Source organism: Narcine bancroftii, chromosome 4, assembly GCF_036971445.1.
Source record: "Narcine bancroftii isolate sNarBan1 chromosome 4, sNarBan1.hap1, whole genome shotgun sequence".
NCBI lineage: Eukaryota > Metazoa > Chordata > Chondrichthyes > Torpediniformes > Narcinidae > Narcine > Narcine bancroftii.
In genome coordinates this window covers 127,573,805-127,593,138 of record NC_091472.1, presented here as the reverse complement: position 1 = coordinate 127,593,138, position 19,334 = coordinate 127,573,805, and the positions used below count along the sequence as shown (strand labels likewise).

The 19,334-nt window shown below is 37.6% G+C and overlaps 1 protein-coding gene and 1 long non-coding RNA gene across 6 annotated transcripts in view; one reads left to right on the top strand and one right to left on the bottom strand.

Annotated features, from left to right (window-relative positions):
* The window catches only part of mapkapk5 (MAPK activated protein kinase 5), a 47,073-nt gene extending 41,704 nt beyond the window's left edge, over window positions 1–5,369 (bottom strand). For 4 of the 5 annotated variants that reach the window (XM_069932791.1, XM_069932792.1, XM_069932794.1 and 1 more), the window contains exons 1-2: window positions 5,019–5,369; window positions 1,659–1,732 (exon numbers count right to left, since the gene is read on the bottom strand). In XM_069932791.1, the coding sequence (XP_069788892.1) occupies window positions 1,659–1,732; window positions 5,019–5,051 (107 nt within the window). In that variant the 5' untranslated portion in view covers window positions 5,052–5,369. Of the gene's footprint in view, window positions 1–1,658; window positions 1,733–1,895; window positions 2,605–5,018 lie in introns of those variants that run through there. The other variant, XM_069932793.1, reaches the window with a different exon arrangement.
* LOC138761134 (uncharacterized) lies at window positions 4,911–16,253 on the top strand. Its single transcript, XR_011356133.1, has 4 exons — window positions 4,911–5,530; window positions 7,876–7,992; window positions 12,172–12,279; window positions 12,515–16,253. It is a non-coding gene; the product is annotated as an uncharacterized lncRNA (long non-coding RNA).
* The last annotated feature ends 3,081 nt before the right edge of the window (window positions 16,254–19,334 follow it).

Genomic DNA, 19,334 nt, shown 5'->3' with positions numbered 1-19,334 from the left:
CAGTCCTGCACAAACTTAACACAAAAATACAACATCACCTTGAAACAGGGCAGTTAGAGAGGGTAGGAAATAAGTAAACCTTTTTAATCTCATATTTTGTAAGAGTATACGAAATACCCTGTACCTGGTTTAAAGCTGAACTGTAGTGCAATACAGGTACATAATCTTTTATCTGAAACCCTTGGGAACTTTTCAGAATTTTTTGGATAATAGAACAGTAATGGCAGTATCTTAAGTAATTAAGCTGATTTCAGATTTGCGCAAAACAAAGACATACTCCAACTAGAAGGATCTCTGGACAGTTGGGGGGGTGCTGCGGCAGTGCTGGACGGGGGTAAATAAAGTGAAATAAAGATAGACCATAAAATTACTAGCAATCTTTTCATTTTTTAAGTAAAAATATAAATTAAAATTTCAAAACATAAACTGGCTCAAACTAAGCTAAAGACCTGAAAATATGTTGACCATCTTCAAGTTCTCCATTTTTTGCCCTATGCAATGTTTTCCAATTTTTCATTAGCTCCTAGTCATAACTGTCACTGTAAAACTTCAACAACTTGTCTTTCTTCTTCTTTGTCATATATGGTGGCAGTTCCCACACCATAATCTTCAGTAAGACACCTCACAGATGCACCACGATTAAGCTTCTGCTATCGATAGTTACAGGCGCTCCCTTTTCTGCTTCTCTCTGTTACCCAAGGAGAATTTGAAGTCTGAAAATGTCAAAAAGAACTGCAAAGTTGATGAGCACTGAGACATGGCGCTGGCAGGGGTGGGTTGCGTCAAGTCATGTTTGGCGCCAAACTTGGGCTTTGGTGCGCAGATGACATCCATGGAAAAAATGTTCGGTTTTCAGAATTTTGGATAAAAGATTAGGTACCTGTATTTCATTACTCTAGATCCAATTGTACTCACCCAGTTTCTTTAGAGTAAAGCAATGCTGTTCAATTTTGTGGAAATCAACTGAGCATTTATTTATAAAACTGCAGAGCTACTCTAAATCCTCTGCGTGAGCATGGGCATGGGATGCATTGAAATTCTGAGTTCATACAAAAACGAATCAAAGATTTTCACAAATTACATTTCAGGAATAACTGAAGCAATACAAGGAAGAAACCCAAGATAATAAATTGGTTTGCTACAATGCATTTTTACGTTCCAGATATGCATTTTAAGTGAAGCTTGAAGGATTTCAATGATCATCAACCATCTGCAGGTAATCAAAAACATACCATACTCTGAACTTAGCACTTTGTTCATCATACAGGAAAAGTTTAAATCTTTCACAAAGCCTCTGACATAATAAATATCTTATTTTAAATGAAAAAAAAGTACTAATTAAGTGCAAGTAATTGAATTTCAAACTAGTCACAATCACCACTATCAACAAGTGGCAGATGTGCAATGTCACCAAGATACACTTTTACAATCCTTCAGACACCCAGAATTACACACACTTAAGAATAAAAAAAAATTGCCACACACTACTCATTTTCGTTTATTAAATTTTGTTATAACTAGTTTGGCGTGCTTCAGTAACTCAATAATTATACATTATCTAAATTCTAAACGATGCTATTATCTCAAGTGAACTTTGATCAAGTCAGCATTATCCAAAAATTGCACAATAAACAAAAGTCTGCATTTGATTCTCTTACCGTACAGGCCCACTGATCCCAGCTCCCAGTTTCTGAGTCCAGTTGATTGTGTATTCATCTAATATGGAGGATTCCTGTTAGGGACAATTCCTGTTAGCATCAACTGACATACCCTTCCTCACAGAACCAGGTTATTGTAGACCAGCTTTAATTTGTTATTTCCATTATATCATGCAAGTCAAAGCATAAGCTATTTTACATTGAGGTACTTCCAAGTATACAATGTATTATAATTACCTTCACCACTGCACAATGAAACATAAACTACTTTCTAATTCTTTATGCCATGTCTCAGCTCTTTCTTTCTTCCATTTTGCGCAGGTAAACATTGCCTAAAAATAGAGTAACATGGAGTATTGTGATAGAAAAGTCCAAAGGAGATAGTGGAATGGAAATGCTCCATACATGCAAATAACCTACAAGGCAGCAGAAAGGGTACTACATTCTATGTGACAACTATTAAAATTGAAGTACCAGCATTTGGGAACACAGATTTTGCAACTGGAGTCCAAAATCTAAACTAGAGCATGATAGCTTAGGCACATAGAAAACCTGAGGGTTCTTCTAACTTGTAACATTTTGAGGAATATTAACATGAGAGGATGATTCTAGAATCAGGTCAAATTTGGAAAGTTGGAGGCCTGAAGAATTAGGGAATGCTTAATTTTGTATGGAGTACAGAAGCTGGTAAGTCACTTCAGGTGATGGATGGGGGAAATTGAGCCAAGATGGACTGGAAAGAAGTAATTGATGAATTAGTAGAGGCAGAAGAGCTTTGGAAAAGTGAAAACAGATGAATGCAATTAATCACATGTGGTAAACAAAAAACAGTAAATATTCAGTCTGAGGAGGCAAGTACATAATTAGCCAGCCAGTGATTAGGCTAGCTAATGAGCATTGTTACATCCAAGCCTGACATTTTTTTTAAGCTAGCTCTGAGTTGTTCTTGACATTCAATTTCCACAAACATCCCCATCCATTGTAGTTTCCAACAACCCCCCCCCCCCCACATTCTGCAAAAGGGTTGAAAAATCCTTTTATCCTTCAAAAGTACAAGGAATTATGTAAAAAGCAAAAGGGCAGCAAACTGATGTTTTACACCTCAGGCAACCCAAGTGGAATCATCTGTGTAGAGCTTGCATGTTCTCCCTGTGAATGTGTTGGAGTTCCAACACATTAGAAAGAAGAGATACACATTTGAAAATCATCGGCAAAATGAAGACTGGTGCCCTCTCACAAAGTGAAGAGGGATACAAGATTATGAGAGGCATAGATACAGCAAACACATGGACATATGTACAAAGTGAAGGGAGGGAAGTTTAGGGGAGACAGAGGTAATTTTTTTTGAGACTTGTGGGCGCCTGAAATGCCTTGCCAGGGAGGATGGTGGTGGAGGCTGAAACATTAGAGGTATTTAACAGACTCTTGAACAGGCACATGGAAAAGTGGAGGGTTACGGGGTGGGGAGGATTTAGTACTTTTTTTAATAAAAAGGAATATATGGGTTGGCATGACATCGAGGGTTGAAGGGCCTTGTACTTTGCTGTAATGTTCTATGGTATGCTATGGCTTAAATTCCTTTTAAAAATTCTCAAACAAATTGCACCCAAAGTCCAAGAAATGTCAGAAACTACTGATAACTATTTAATATTTGAATGACAGTGGGAAGGTGGAGAAAAAGCAATAATGTACTTTTTCTTCATTAAGCCAACATTATTTCCCTTAGTTCAGTGGTTTTCAAACTGCCCCCAAAACTCAAATACCATCTTAAGTGCCATAGATCAGTGGTTCTCAACCTTTTTCTTTCCACTCACATACCACTAAGAATCCCTATGCCATTGGTGCTCTGTGATTAGTAAGAGATTACTTAAGGTGGTATGTGGATGGATGGGGGGGAAGGGTTGTGAATCACTGCTCTAGACCCAATTGTTACTGAAATAATTTGCTTGAGAAAAATTATCATTTGGAGTTATGAAATTGTGCTCATAGCGAGTCAATTAGGTACAATTAAAACCGTGGTTTTCAAACTTTTTCTTTCCACTCACATACCACCTTAAGTAATCCCTTACTAATCATAGAGCACCTATGGCATAGGGATAACTTAAGACGGTATGCAAGTGGAAAGAAAAAGTTTGAAAACCACAGTTTTAATCATACCTAATTGACTTGCTATATGTACAGTTTCACAACTTCAAACGAAATGGGCCAATAATAATTTTTCTCAAGCAAAATATTTCAGTAACTATTGGGTCAAGAGCAGTGGTTCTCAACCTTCCCACTCACATACCACCTTAAGCAATCCCTTACTAATGACAGAGCACTTGTGGCATTAGGGAATACTTAAGGTGGAATGTGAGCTTGGGGGAGCAGTTTGAAAACCACTGCCCAAGTGCAAACATTAGCAAATAGATATCACCAATGGAGCTTGATTTCTACCATTCAATAAATCATAAAAAAATTATGAATGTAATAATTTCAATCTGTCAAGGCTGCACTAATATTCAAATTCATCTGAAGTGGCAAATGATAATGGACAACTTTGTTTTCTTTTATAGTAAGAAAAAATGTTGAACACTGATGTTTTACTAATCTCTTATTTATGACTCAACCAGTTGCAATACCATATTTTAACTCAGAATCAATCAATTTGCATGTGTGGAATAAAAAGTTCTCCTCTAAATATCCTAGCATTAATAAATAATAAGCTGCCCCGTAATCAAAATTAACACCAGAGAAAAACATTTACTGCCAAGCAACATCTATACTGCTGAACAAGTGAAGAATTTATAAGCTCTGCAATACCAAGCTATTGCTTTAATTTATGCCATCGGAAAATTAATTCAACTAAAATTCAATCCACAGTTGACACAGCTGAAGAACGCATTGGAAAATCAAAACACCAATAAGCTACTTTCAGTATTTTGCAATTACTGCAATCAGGTAAAATTTACTCCACAATGGACAAAAGACGTTAACACTATTTTAATAAACAACTTTCCCGCCTCCCTGTTAAAAATAATTCCTTAATGGCATCGGGTTCCATAATTCACCCAAATCGATCACTTTTCCACTAAAGTGGTTTTATCTCGAAAAGAGCGAAACGATTAATGACTCTTTAAATCGACCACGTTTGAAGTCCGTAATTCTCATAATTAGTGATCAGTTCTGGAAGGGTGAGGTGTTTGTTTCTCCCTCAAGAGTCGTTGGCACATAAAAAAGCGTCATCCCCTGAAAGTCCGCCCATCGCATTTAATCTTCAACATGTCCCATCGTCTGAGCTTCTCGACCCAACACTTGTGCTGCGACTCGCACCCAACGCGCGCACCGAAGCCATCACGTGAGCCACCATCAAGGTCCTACCTTGATCACTCTGTCCACGCCGTCCTCGGACATCCTGTCGACGCGGGCTGGGGAGAAACAGGGGAGGAGAAGGGAGAGGGTGTAGAAAACAGATGAGGGCTCGCAAGGAGAGAAAGCGAGGAGGGAGAGGGAAGATGAGGACAAGGCCCGAGGAGAGAGCAAATGGTAGGGAAAGAGGAAACTCTGAATCTCCCTTGTCAATCCAGCTCGAAAAGACACTCGGTAGAGAAGATCACATCCAAGACAGCTTCACCTCTGACATGATGAAGTACATTATTACTCTCGCCCGCTACAAGAATTCCCGTAAGTCCACGGCCGCCATTGTTGGCGCTGCTCATCTTAACGAATAGCGCATGCACCATCGCCAGGCACAACACGTCAAGGTGAAACGTCAGAGCGTCCCTGGTTGCCAGGACATTGATCAAGGAGGCTGTCGGGATACTTCATGAGCGTCGGAGAAGCCGCGGAGATTGCGAGAGCGTGAATTTGTATTTTATTTTTGCCCGCTTCAGGTAATTCTTTCACCATCTTGTAGCATTGCCTCTCAAATCAGAGGGAGATCATAATTTAAGACAATCTGCCACCCGAGTGAGAGAAAAAAAACCCAAGTTCAATGGATTTAAAATGTTTTCCATCATAGAGCGCCATTTAGTCCAGAGTCAGATGCCAGAGCCAAGTCATTAATCCCGTCCCCAATTCTGCCTCTCGTGCCCGATAGCACTACCCCATTTTTTCTACTCCCTGGCCCAAGCTCCGCAGGACAAGAAATACTGATGCTATTCAATGTCAACTAGAAAAGATGAACCAACGGAAAAGAAGGAGTGGGGAATCATAACTCCAGTTGAATCGTCCACTTGAGGAAAGGTGTTAAATATGATCTTGACATTACCTACATGCTAGTTCTTCTTCAGAGAAGCATGTATAAGATCTCATGGCAAAACTTTAATTCAAACATTGGCAACATTTGGGTTAGGTCATTGTCAAGTGAGAGATTCCAAGTTCGCAGTCATCACTCGTGACTGTTGGACTCATCAACTTCCAATATAAACAGTCATATCCATCATTAAATTGCCATATATGGTGATGGCAAACAGAAATGCTGCTACAGGAAAGTTAATGCCTTGAAACTCAAGGTCTCCATAAAAATAAAACTTATTTGCCTTATAACGAACCTAATGACTCCCAACCAACAGATGCAGCTGGGTTTTAAAGCTGGTCTGCTTTGAATTTCGCAATTAACTCTCGAGTCCTTTCACTTACCTGACAGAAAAAAAAAAGACTGTGGAGAGTGACCAGATCATATGAATATCAGAATTTGGAGTGATCAGGCCACTCCATCCCCAGAACGTTCCCTGTCACTTATGGCTGATTTATGGCATCATGGCTGATTAGATTGTTACCTTGCCATTGCATTCCTTTTTACCAATACATACATAACCTTTCATTCCAATACTTTATTCCAATCTATGTCTGCTTGAAACTTATTCAAAGATTGTCCTTGGAAGTGTTCCAAGGACCCAACCCCTGTTGGAGAAATAACTTTGCTTCATCTCTGCATTACATGGACAACTTCTTGTAAACTCTGAGCTCTAGTTCTTGATTCTCTCACGATTCACTCCATGTCCACTCCAGACAAGGTGCCCACACTTTATATCTACTGTAAAAGTTTTCTATACTTTCTAATACTTTTCTTAAAATAAGATGATTAACACCTGATTTTGCCAATGCCCCTAAGTTGAATTGAGAGGACATTAACATTGGTATCTCTGAAAATTTCTCCATTGGCAAGATAGCTGGACCAATATTAGTGTTCAACTTTTCCAGCACCAAGGTTTCATCATACTTAAAAACACATCTTCATTGAATTATGGGAATCCCTGGCCAATGACTACACAAGGTGCAGAAGGAGTAACTGGACAGGCATCGACTTCAAATCTCTGCAAAGGTCATGTGGAAGGAGTGCACAACATCCAAACAAGCCACCTACCCTTTTTGCAGAGTCTGTAGATCCTGCATTGCAGTTGATTGACCTGGGTGCACCTCCTGAGCCAATGACTTTTACCACCAAGGGCGATGGGTTCAGGTGCAAGGTTACACCATCACTTTCACATTCCCCTTCATGTCATTCACCTATTCTGACTTCAAAGTTGATTCCTCTGCCTTCATCATCATTGGAACTAAATCATGAAGCTCCCTCCTTAACAGCATTGAAAGAGTACCATCAGATTCAGCCAATCAAGAGGCCATTCATACCATTTTGTCACAGGCAAATAGGAGGTCAATAAATGTAATCCTTGTAACTAACAGTCAAATAAATAAAAAAGTTGCTGTGCCCCTTACTCTTGGCTCTCAAATAATGAATATTATGGGCAGAATCTATGGCAGCAATAACTTTCCTTTGACATTGAGATTTGCAATATAAAATATAATACACTTTAATAAAACATTTCATTTGGCCACATGCAAAAGCATCTGAATGCAGAATTTTTTGTAAAAACTGAAACATTTACATTTCCAATTCTTATTTCCTTATTGGCAACCTTGAAGTTGTGGGCCTTTTCCGGTAATTCTTTTTACATAGCAATCGATGCCAATGCAACCTCATAACTAATAGATAAATTGATTACCTACCTTTAGTCCTAAAAAGGTCATCTGCATTCCATTACTCTGTACATTTATTCAAAAGCTCAATTCTGTAGTTTTGCAACAACATTCTGATTCCTTCATTAAATCATACTTGGGAGCAAAAATGATTAAATAGCTAATTTTCTGTTAAAAATTATGACATTTATCAGTCCATGTCTCACTGGTTGAAGTTGTCAGTTAAAATTTGTTGTTTTTTTAAATGTCTTTGTAGGATATGGATATCCTAAGCAAGGCCAGAAATTATTGTCCATTCCCAGTTGCTCTTTGGTTTCTTGGGTCACTTCAGAAAAGAGTATGTGCATTTGGCATCAAGTGCAGACTAGACCAGGTAAGAAAAGCAGATTTCTTTTCCTGGAGAGCATTAGTGAACCAGTCTGGTAATTTCTTTGTCACTGTTGCTGCTTCAAAACTTGTTCAATTGATATTTATTTGAATACTTAAATTTTTATAGCTGCTATGCTCTGATTTGAACTTTTGTTCCTGGATAAATGGACCAGGCTAGATGCTAGTAAAAACACACCAAAATGCTGGAGGAACTCAGCCGGTCTTTTCAGCATCCATAAAAAGCAAAGATATATTGCCAAGTTTCAGGCTTGAGACCTTCTTCAAGGAATAAATGGAATGAGCCAGAAGCAGGAAATCTCAGAAAGTCTCAGAATTCAGACGATGCTGCCTGGCGAAATAATCCATTCCAACAAAAGGTGTTAATTGGATATGATAGGGGACGAAGTAAGAATTTATCATGTTTGTGTGAAAAGAGACAGGAAAAGGAGATACGGAAAAGGGAGAGACACAGAACTGGGGGAAGGTAATGGGGGAAGAACAAGATGGTAGCACAATTGCATTCGCAGTAACCATTCCGGACCATGGGAGTGCTGTAACTAGCAAGTAGGTAGGCTGTGCACAAACATGGATCTATGGGAGTTTTTGGTGGAATGCAGCGAGTCTGGAACTGCAACTTGGGGTGCCAAACAACGAGCGAGTTGCTGAGACAAAGCCATAAGGTTTGCAGCTTGATGATCATGGAGTGGGATTTCCGTTGTGGCCTACCAAAGAGGTAGCATGGTAATGTGGCCTCAGGCTTCCAGAGGAGGCATTTGTGGCCCTTGTTTCGATGGTTGTGGAGATGGTGCAGTGTGGTTGACCTGAAGCATGACGCCTTGTGGCATTCGGATGGTCCCGAATAGGATGGGGGGGGGAGGCTTCCAGGTGGATTGTTGTTGAAATTCTGGCACCCCAAGAAACTGTGACTTAGATGGTAGTTTCCCCTCTGAAGCTGGAAAACTGTAACATCTAAATCTTGAGGATGATAGTAAACCAGGCGTAAGATGGTTGCGTGGTTGGAGCTCCAGCGGCCTCTTCGGATCCAGCAAACTGTTATCATCACTGTGCCAGTGGACTTGTTGTAATATCTAAAACAGAAATGTGAACAGGCCTATTTGTGTATACTGCTTATTTTTTGAAAACTGATATTTGTAGCATTGTTATTTATTTAGATGCAGTCATTTATCACTGGGGTCAGGAGGAATAACATCTCGTATTGTATTTACTGTGGTCTTTTTTTTAAAAAAAAGTCTTAATTAGAAATGTCTTTGTGGAAAAATGGCCACGCTGCTGTATTTGGCTGTCCATCGTCATTGAAGTAGTGACCAATTATTTCCTAATTGTAATCTGTACAGCACTTTGGTCAACATGAGTTGTTTTAAATGTACTATATAAATAAATAAGCTAAACTAAACTAAGAAGTAAAAGGGGGAGGGGTATACAGAAGTCAGAGAAGTTGACATTAATGACATCCAGTTCCTCCAATTTGAAGATGGTCTCAGTCTGGCAATGCATGAATCCATGGTCAGACATGTCAACAAGGGAATAGGATGGAGAATTGAAATGGATAGCTATTGCAGTAGACAGAGCTGAGGTGCTCAACAAAGCAATCTCCCAGTCTGTGTTCAATCTCTCCAATTTATTTTTTTATAATTTTTTATTTTTCACACTATGAACCATATCAACCAAAATATGAACAAACATTTCTCATTAAATTTACACAGTGGTCTTTTCTTCCCTTTTTTTCCCCTTTCCCTCCCTCCCCTCTACCCATCCCCCTCTAAAACCCATATTCAACATATACAACACAATAAAACCATAAAACAATATTTTCACACAAAGGAAAATAAACAAGAAAAATGTGTCATCTATTTATTACACACTGAATCTAGTCATTTTGTCTTCTTATCATTTTCATTCTCATTTTAGGGGATGGAGGTCATAGGCAAGCTCTCTCTGATATGTTCCATGTATGGTTCCAAAATTTGCTCAAACATTGTGACTTTATTTTTTAAATTATATGTTATTTTTTCCAATGGAATACATTTATTCATTTTCTTTTCCTGCATTGATTTAACCATAAATTTGGCTACTTTATTCTTTTTACTTGTTTTTTGTCCAGTTTTATCCAACATTGGGTCCAAATTAAGGTTAAAATCCCCTCCTATCAATATATTTCCTTGTGTGTCTACAATCTTCAAAAAAAATCCTGCATAAACTTTTGATCCTTCTCGTTAATCGTATATATGTTGATCAAATTCCAAAATTTTGAGTATATCTGACACTTTATCATTGCATACCTCCCTGCCGGATCTATTATTTCCTCCTCTGTTTTGATTGGTACATTTTTGTTAACTCGTATGGCTACACCTCTAGCTTTTGAGTTAGAGGATGTTGGCATTACGTGTCCTACCCAGTTTCTCTTTAGTTTGTTATGTTCCGCTTCAGTTAGATGCATTGCCTGCACAAATGCTATATCTATTTTTTTCCTTCTTCAATAAATTTAGTCACCTCTTCCTTTTAATTTGGTTATGTATTCCATTAATGTTTATAGTCATATAGTTCACCATGGCCATCTTATATCTTGCATACACCTTTTCACCACCTCCATCCCCCTTTTCCATTTCTTAGTTTTCTCTTATTACACTTAATGTACGACAACACATTTAAGACATAAAGTACCCCCGCAGTTCCCACTTCCACTAATACCTTAACCCCAAAAGTTCCCCCCCCTCTGAGTTGCCCCATATCCCTTGCCGGGCAACCACAACTCCCCTTTTCATTTGGATTGCGATCTTGTTCACAGCGTCAACTGATTTTGCAGTGACGGTTATTCCCTCTCTACCCAGCCCTCTCCAGAGAACACTATTTTTTTTAAAAAACACATATAACAAAGCTCTCTCTTTTTTCCTCCCCTTACTCCCTTCCTTTCCTTCTCTTTTCCCTCTTTAGTTCTTTACATATACATTGTTTTTACATCTTTACATATACTTTATTGCTGTTCTTCATTCTTGTTACATCTCTTCATCTCTTCTCCTGTCCTGCAAACATTCTGCAAATTCTTGCGCTTTCTCTGGATCCGAGAACAGTCTGTTTTTCTCCCGGGGTATAAATATTTTAAGCACTGCTGGATGTCTTAATATGAATTTGTAACCTTTTTTCCATAAAGTTGATTTCGCTGTATTAAATTCCTTCCTCCTCTTTAAGAGTTCAAAATTTATGTCTGGATAAAAAATATTTTTTGACCCTTGTATTCCAATGGTTTATTATCTTCTCTAATTTTATTCCTTGATCGTTCTAGTATATTTTCTCTTGTCGTGTATCTCAAAAATTTTACTAAGATGGATCTTGATTTTTGACATGTCCTTGGTTTCGGAGCAAATGCTCTGTGTGCCCTTTCTATTTCCATTTCTTCCTGAATTTCTGTCATTCCCAGGACCTTCGGGATCCATCCTTGTATAAATTCCTTCATATCTTTACCTTCTTCACCCTCCTTCAGGCCCACTATTTTTATGTTGTGTCGCCTACTATAATTTTCTAACATACAATTTTCTGAGATAACATCTCTTGTGTCTCTTTAATATTTTTGTCACTTTCTTCCAATTTTTCTCTTGTCATTTACTTCCATTTCTGCAGCCGTTTCCCACTCTTCCACACTCTCTACTCTTTTCCCTGTTTCTGAAATTACCAGTTCTAACCTTTGCATTTTATTTTCTGTTCTTTTCATTTTACTTTTAATTGCATTAAACTCTAATGACAACCATTCTTTTAGTGATCTCATTTGTTCTTCAAAAAAGACTTTATTCTATTCATCAGTTTTAACTTTTATTTCTCTTTTTCCATCAGTTTTACCTTCTATTTCTCTGTGAAGATCTTGGTCTTCCTCTTCCTCTTCTTCTGTGTCTGTATCTGTGTTTGTGTCTTCTTCTTCTCTTCTTTGTGTCTGTGTCTCTTCTGTTTTTCCTGATGAGCTGCTTGTATCTCTTTGTCAGGCCTCTTCTTGCTGGGCCTCCCTTCCTGTCCTGCTCGTCTGTTGTTCCTTGCCCTCCAGCTGAGAGCCCTGGTGTCGGGCGTCCCTCAGCTGCTCGTTCTGTGACAACCTGCTCCTCTGCTGAGCCTCCTTCCTGCCGGTGTCCTCGTTCTCTTTTGAATGTGCAGTTGTGTACTTTTGTTTGGCTCCAAGAGCCACTTTTGTAGTGCACCGGCTGGTGGGTCGCAACTCCGCAGAGCAGGCACGGACCTCAAGGGTTGGGCACTCCTCGTCACCACAGCGTCCTGTTCCTTCATGCAGGTAAGGCCTTCTTCTTTCTTCTTTAACTTCTATTTTTCCAGCTGTTCTTACTTTCTCTTTCTTGGAAGCTAACTTCTTTCTCTTCTCTGTATCTTTCTCTTCTATTTCTTATCTTCTATTTTTGTTATGCTTTGCTTTTTCCTAACTTTTTTCCTATTTTCCTGGAGAGGGCTGGTTTTCCCGATCAGCCACTACTTCATCACATGACTCCTCCTCCAATCTCTCCAATTTACAGGAGACCACAATGGGAGCAATTGGAAGAACAACACCTCATCTTCTGCCCGCGAACCCTCCCACTGGATGGCATTATCTTTGCATTTTATGGATGCCGAAAAGACCAGCCGAGTTCCTTCACCATTTTGATGTGTTTTTACTATAATCACAGCATCTGCAGACTTTTGTGTTTCACTCAGGCTAGATGCTAGTCCAGTAATTAATCCCACAGTACCATCTTATTATACCTCCCAAAGATTAGAAAAAAGCAATCCATCAGATGAACCCAAAATGTATTGCTAGCTTATAGTTAGGATAGAAGAAGTGTATTTTAATAATTATTTCAAAAATACAGAAATTTGTTCTAAGATGTCATAAAATGGATTCCTATCATTGGTATTTATAAAGCAGAAAACATAACATACTTCGTGACTATTTATTATTAAAGATATAACAGCACTTTCAAAGGGATCTAACACATACTTAACACATCCAATAAATTAACTTTGCATACATTGGAAATACATAAATTGTGATTGTTTAGCTATCTATATTTTTAATCCAAGTCAGCATAAAAGCATGAAACATGAGAATCTGTCTGAAGTATTAAATACTGTTTGGTATAAAATCTTAGGCTGCCTTGATTATTGTGTAACCATCTTTAGATTTTATGTTACTTTTTAAAAAAATATGTTCAAGATACTTTGAGATCAGAGCAAAATTTACTGGTCTATAGGAGCGAGGGTTAAATGGAACATATTAATAAACAAAGACAGCCCAATGCTGCACATAGCAATGAACTGAAAGTGTAAAATTCTCTGACATGCCTCTCATCCTTCTACCAATCTCTTGAAAGTCTGCACCAAATGGAACAAAGCCAGGGAACACGTATTTATATATAGCACTGACCTTTCAGGCAGTTGTGCCGCATAAACAAGCACACAAATCATGAAAGCAAATTCAACTATTAGTATACTTTTTTGCTGTTACAATTGTACTTTCTTTCCTGTTCTAAATCTCCCTACATTTTTACAGCTTTGAAGAATACATTGCAATCAGCCCCCTTGCTGAATGGTACTCTGGAGCTGGCTGTCATTACAAACACAAAGGTGTATGTATTGTGACATGTTAACTTCTAGTTCTTCTCAAGCCTATAGAAACATCTGGTTTCATCCACAATCACTCATCTTTGTGTTTCTTCACATTATGTGCTTTTTTTCCACTCTTTTACTTTGCAATATTATTATAGAATTGTTCATGTTCATTGTTGAAAGCACACGAGGCCTCACCAAAAAGTCTCACTTGAAAGATAACTCTTTTGTAAAGCATAGGTGGAAACTAATAACAGTGAACAAATCCTGAGGATGTGAGAATAGAAAGGAGTGAAGTGACTTTTTTTGAGATGTTAACTTACATCCATACATTGAGAGTGTTGTTTCTGATGTCACGCAATGGTTTTTTAGATTAATTGATAATCAGATCTTGCTTAACTGGTTTATATCTTAATCTTTTGTTTGAAATCATTTCCAATCATGGGAAAACAGGGCCTATTTAAAAACACATGCTTTGCACAAATGATTGTCCACATGTTGAAATATATTAATTACAGCATAAAATACAGTTCAATTTGGTGGGTACAGGAAATAAAGTGGAATCTACAAAATGTAGAATTTACATAAAACATAATTTAACAAATTATGGGAAAGTTTGATTGTATTTCTGATAGCATTTCACACATTCTACTTTCTAGAATTTTGTTGTCTTTGCCATATAAATATTTTAATGCTTGCATCCTTTATATAAATGATACTAAATGCCTTCATGCAGGTCCTTATGATTAACAGTTACTGTGATCTTCAGAGTGAATGGATTGTATGTAGACATTTCTGTAAAGTGGAAACAATCACACTGTAACTTCTGAAGGTGATCTTCTTTTGGTAAAACACTGTAAGATTCCACGTTCTGAATTTTGTGGAGTCATCATCCTTTTTAACAAAAAATATTACAAGTAAAAAGGCCTTCCTGAAAAGGCTGAAGTTAGAATGTTGTCAAATATAGATTGCCATTAGAGAAAAGCTAGCTTGCTACAAGATAAGCAGAAGAAAGACATAATATTAGGCGATAAAACTCATGGTGATTCTGAAAGGAGAAAGTGGGGTTCGGTCAAATGACTCTCTCCTTCACCTGAGATGATTGGAAATTAGACTCCTTTTAGGCTAAGTTATTCTAAAAAATGAGAACAAGGATAAAATTATGCAGTTCTTATTTCTTTCACACAAGTTAACATACTGCTGTCACAATTTTCAGTTTCATCTCTTGTAACTCCAGCATCTTCAAGAAAAACAATACTCGTTTCTATGTTTGATCCAATTGACACTTCTTGTTAACCATAACATTAAATTGATTTGATGTAATGGAGAATTATAATTAAATGCTGTGTTTAATCTGCTATAGTCCTTGTGCATAAATTGAATGTAAAATGAAGAGCTGAAAGCTTCTTTTCTCTGTCAGCAAGGATACTATGTGAAATAAATTTGAATTTATTGCAAACAAATCTGTGATGAAGATGAGCTAATAATAAATATGCTTTTAAGTCAAATGCACCACAACAAATTGCAAAGAAAACCTTTGTAAATTTCTGGAATGCATTTCACAAATTTAAAAAAAGCTTCAACAAGTTTTGGTAGAACAGAAAAAAAGAAGCGAGGTACTGAATTACATGGACCTGACCTGAGATTTGATACCTAGCCTTAGCTGAATTAACTGCCCTTGTCAAAAATACTGAAGGGAGTGATATGACTGCTCTCAGTTTTCTCTTATTAGGAGCATTCCAAATAGTGACTCTTGCAGAGAATACATTGAAATGCATATTGGGTAGTGTTAAAGGGGTAATAGTATATTATATATTTTAAAAGAGATAAATTGTGGGGGTTTAGTGTAGGTCATTTCACAAACAGAGTAACACTTAACAAAACACATTTCATTTAAAATGTCAGAGCTTTGCTCAAGCCAGACATCCAGGCTCTGGGTGTCTTGGCAAAGACCATGAAATTGTTTTGGAAGGAATTTCAAAAAGCAGGTGCAAATGGAAGAGCTCAAGTGCTGACAAAGATCTTTCAAGAATTGGGTTAGCCCTGCAAGAAGTTATGCTTTTCACAAGCAGAACTTTCCTCTAAGTAAAAACAGGATTTCAGAGAGAGAGAGAGAGAGAAAGGGAAACTGAGTTTGACAGTTCTGCAGTGGATTTTGAGGCTGCAACATGGAAAAATAGCAGGCTTGTTGAAAACCCCATTTTGAAGAGTTCTGAGTTCAGCCTGTTGAAAAACCCTTGTAGTTATTACAAGAGGAAATGGCTGGCTAGAGTGTTTCTTCTTAAATAAGGGAAACAAGAGAAATTCTATGGTGACCTGGAAGAAGAGGTTATCAGTTGGAAATCCCATGATGGGGCAAGTTTCTTTGGCAAGACACTGAAGTGGCTGATCGGAGGAAATCAGTTTGTGTGTGTGTCCGACGAGCAACAAATATCTTTCTGAAAGCAACTAGAACCTTCCTGAGCAGTAACCATTTACCTTTAAGCACCAGAGCCTGGTGAAAATTCATAAATGTTAAATTGCCTGATATTGGTGAACTTGGAGGAGTGAGAAGTGAGATTGGACTGTGAATCAAAGAACTTTCCTGAACATATACACATTACATACACATGCGCTTAGAATTGGAAGGGGGTTAAGTTAATAGTAATAAGTTAAAGTTTGATCCTGTTTTTATGTTTAAAGAAAATTAAAAGCAACTTTTGTTTAAGTGACCATTTGTCTTCGTGAATTTCTGTTGCTGCTGGGTTTTGGGGTCTTCTGGACTCATAACAAAGTGGGGGTTCATCTTTTCGGATTGAAATATTTGGAGTTTTGGGATCTTAAACTTTTGGAGTTTTTGCGATAAGTTAATTGGTTTTTCCAAGCTAATTTAAAGCTTGTGTGTGTGGAAAAACAGCAGCCATGGATGTTAGTAATTTTTGTTACATAAATCAACTGCGGAGCTCCAGAGAAAAAGAAAAGACGAACAGATGGTCATTGCTAAGGAATTAAACCTGGCTGAAGTCAAGCATTGGATGTGGAAAATACAAATACAAAGGATTATAGTGAAATATTATATAGGTGAGGGAAAATTTGTTGAGAAAGACAGAGAATTTTCCGGAAGATAGATCTTTTGAATTGCAATTGGAATTGGAGAAATGAAGGGTGGAAGAAGAAAGAGAGAAATATAGGGTGGAAGAAGAGAGAAACGGAGGGTGGTAGAAGAGAGAGAGAAGCGGGAGTTTGAGTTGCAGAGACAATAATATGAGTTAGAGGGAGCTGAAAAATGGAGGGAGGATGACGAAAGACAGAAAATATGGCTTGGAAAAAATTGAAAGAGAGAGTTTCAATTAGAGAAGTTAAAAATTGAGATGGAGGGAGGTAAGAGAATTGAGGCTATAAGTCCTAGGGAGAGGTTTTTGGCCAGTCGCGAGGTAAATCTAGTTCCTCCTTTTGATAAGGGAGATATATGAATTTCTTTTGTTGTTGGGTTTTGGGGTCCTCTGGACTTGTAACAGTAGGAAGAAATTTGAGTTCCATTATGTAGATTCCATTATTGCACGGTCAAAGAAGGTTATTTTGGTTAAAGCAGCAATGATTTACTGGCACTTGGATGTTATATTCCAATAGAAGTTATAGGGTATTCTTTCGTTGAGGGAGCAAATGCTAAAGAGAACTGTTGAAGAACAGCAGAGGACAGATTATTTCAGAAAAGTCATGTTTCCTAAAGGTATTATCATAACTTATTATTTTCATATCCCCATTATATGCTAGCTTTCAAACCAGTTCCATCAATCGCAATCTTCCCGTAATCTATTCTTTTTCACATCAACCCATGGTGATTCCCCCGCCATACATTAGAGTCATTTACAATACCATATGCACCATCTTTGGGATATGAGAGGAAACCACAGCGTCTAGTGGAAACACATATTGTCAAAAGGAGAATATCCAACATCCACATAGAGAGCACTGGAGGTCAAGATTGAATCAGGAGATTGGAGTTGTAAGACAGCAACACTACCTGCTCACTACAGTGTTGCCACTACATGTACTACTTTTACATTTTGCTATGTGCATTTCATTTAAATAATTACAGAAATAACTGACTTGATGCATAGTCTAACTTTAATCCTCTTTCCATGCAATTTGGAACTATTGCCAATTCCCCAAGTGGTTGTCATCTCGGAATGTGAACAGAATCCAATTTCAGAGTTATATCGTCCGGCGGATTGGCTTCTCTCAAGCAAACTTGATTTGTCCTTGCTACAATTTGAAGCTCTATGCAAAATTTCATCAAACATTCTGCTTGGTTCTCCAAGGAGGCTGGCTGCTGAATGACACCTTCTATGTTTTCAAATGCTATTGACTTGAAGAGTATCAGAAAATTGTATGACAGGGATAAGAGAGCGGGGTTTTTCACTATGGACAGGAGTCAGAGTGCTGGGCTCAATCACTGAAAATTAAATCAGAACAGAGAATCACAGAATTATGGTATCAGATTGGCAATGGGCAACTAATATATTGAAGTCATAATCATGGAATGACCTAAGCATCATGGAAGGATTCGTATGAATTGGACTGGACAGTACTAACCTTTTAAACTCATTGCTTTTTTGTTTATCTTTTAAAATCTTATTTAAATTGTAGTCACTTTATACAAGAATTCAATGTTCTTATCACTTCCTTAATTTGCTATATATTCAAAATCTGATGCACTATTAAAACACTGAATATAGAACAGTACAGTACAGGCCCTTTGGGCTGCAATGAATGCATGAAACATGATGCCCGTTAAACTAAAATTTATCGCATGCACTTCTTGTTAACCATACCATTATTCCCATCTATTCCCTGCATATTCATCTATCTAGAAGCATTTTAAATGCTACTATCATATCGGCTTCCACCACTATCCTTGGTAGCCAGTTCCAGGCACCTTCCACTCTCGGAGTAAAAAACCCATCTCAAACATCTTCTTTGAACTTATCCTTCCTATTTCCCCCCCCCCCCCCCTTAAACATATGTCCTATGGTATGTGACATAGTCTAGATCATCTTTATATCTTTATCAGTCTTGTGATTATATATCTTCTTGGAAAATGTGCTTTTGTGTTTACCTGAGGGAATTGCAATGAAAGATTGAAGGATGTCACCTTTGCTGAAAGTAGGGGAAAGGAATTCATTAGCAAAATATAAAGGAAATTACATTAGTTATGACTCCTTAATGCAGAATTAAGTAAGTGAAGGCTTAGATGTAATTTCTGAATGTATAAATGCAAGCAATATTCATTTATGAATATTTCAAAAAATATTTCAAAACATATTTGGATAATATAGCATAATAACAGGCCCATGCAGTCATCAAGTACTCTTTTTCAGTAATTCAATTTTATGCTGCCCATATTTTCAAAAGTTTTCCCTCCCACCCCAAGATTCTGCACTCACCAATGCATCAGGGACAATGTAAAGTGGCCAAATATCTTACCTTCTCACATCTTTGGGAAATGGGAGAAAAAATGCAAACTGTCAGCACTGTAGTTTAGGATTGAATTCAGATTATCAAAGCTGTGAGACAGCAGCTACAAAGGAAAGAGAATTAATATGCATTGAAATAAGAGGAATGCAATTTTTAGAATATGGAGATAATTGGGGAACAAAGTAAAATAAATGTCAATAGATATTTTGCAGTTCTGGGCACAATACTGATACAACAAAATGATTTGGCATAGGAACAAGAATGAAATTAACATTTGGTAATAAAACGAAAAAA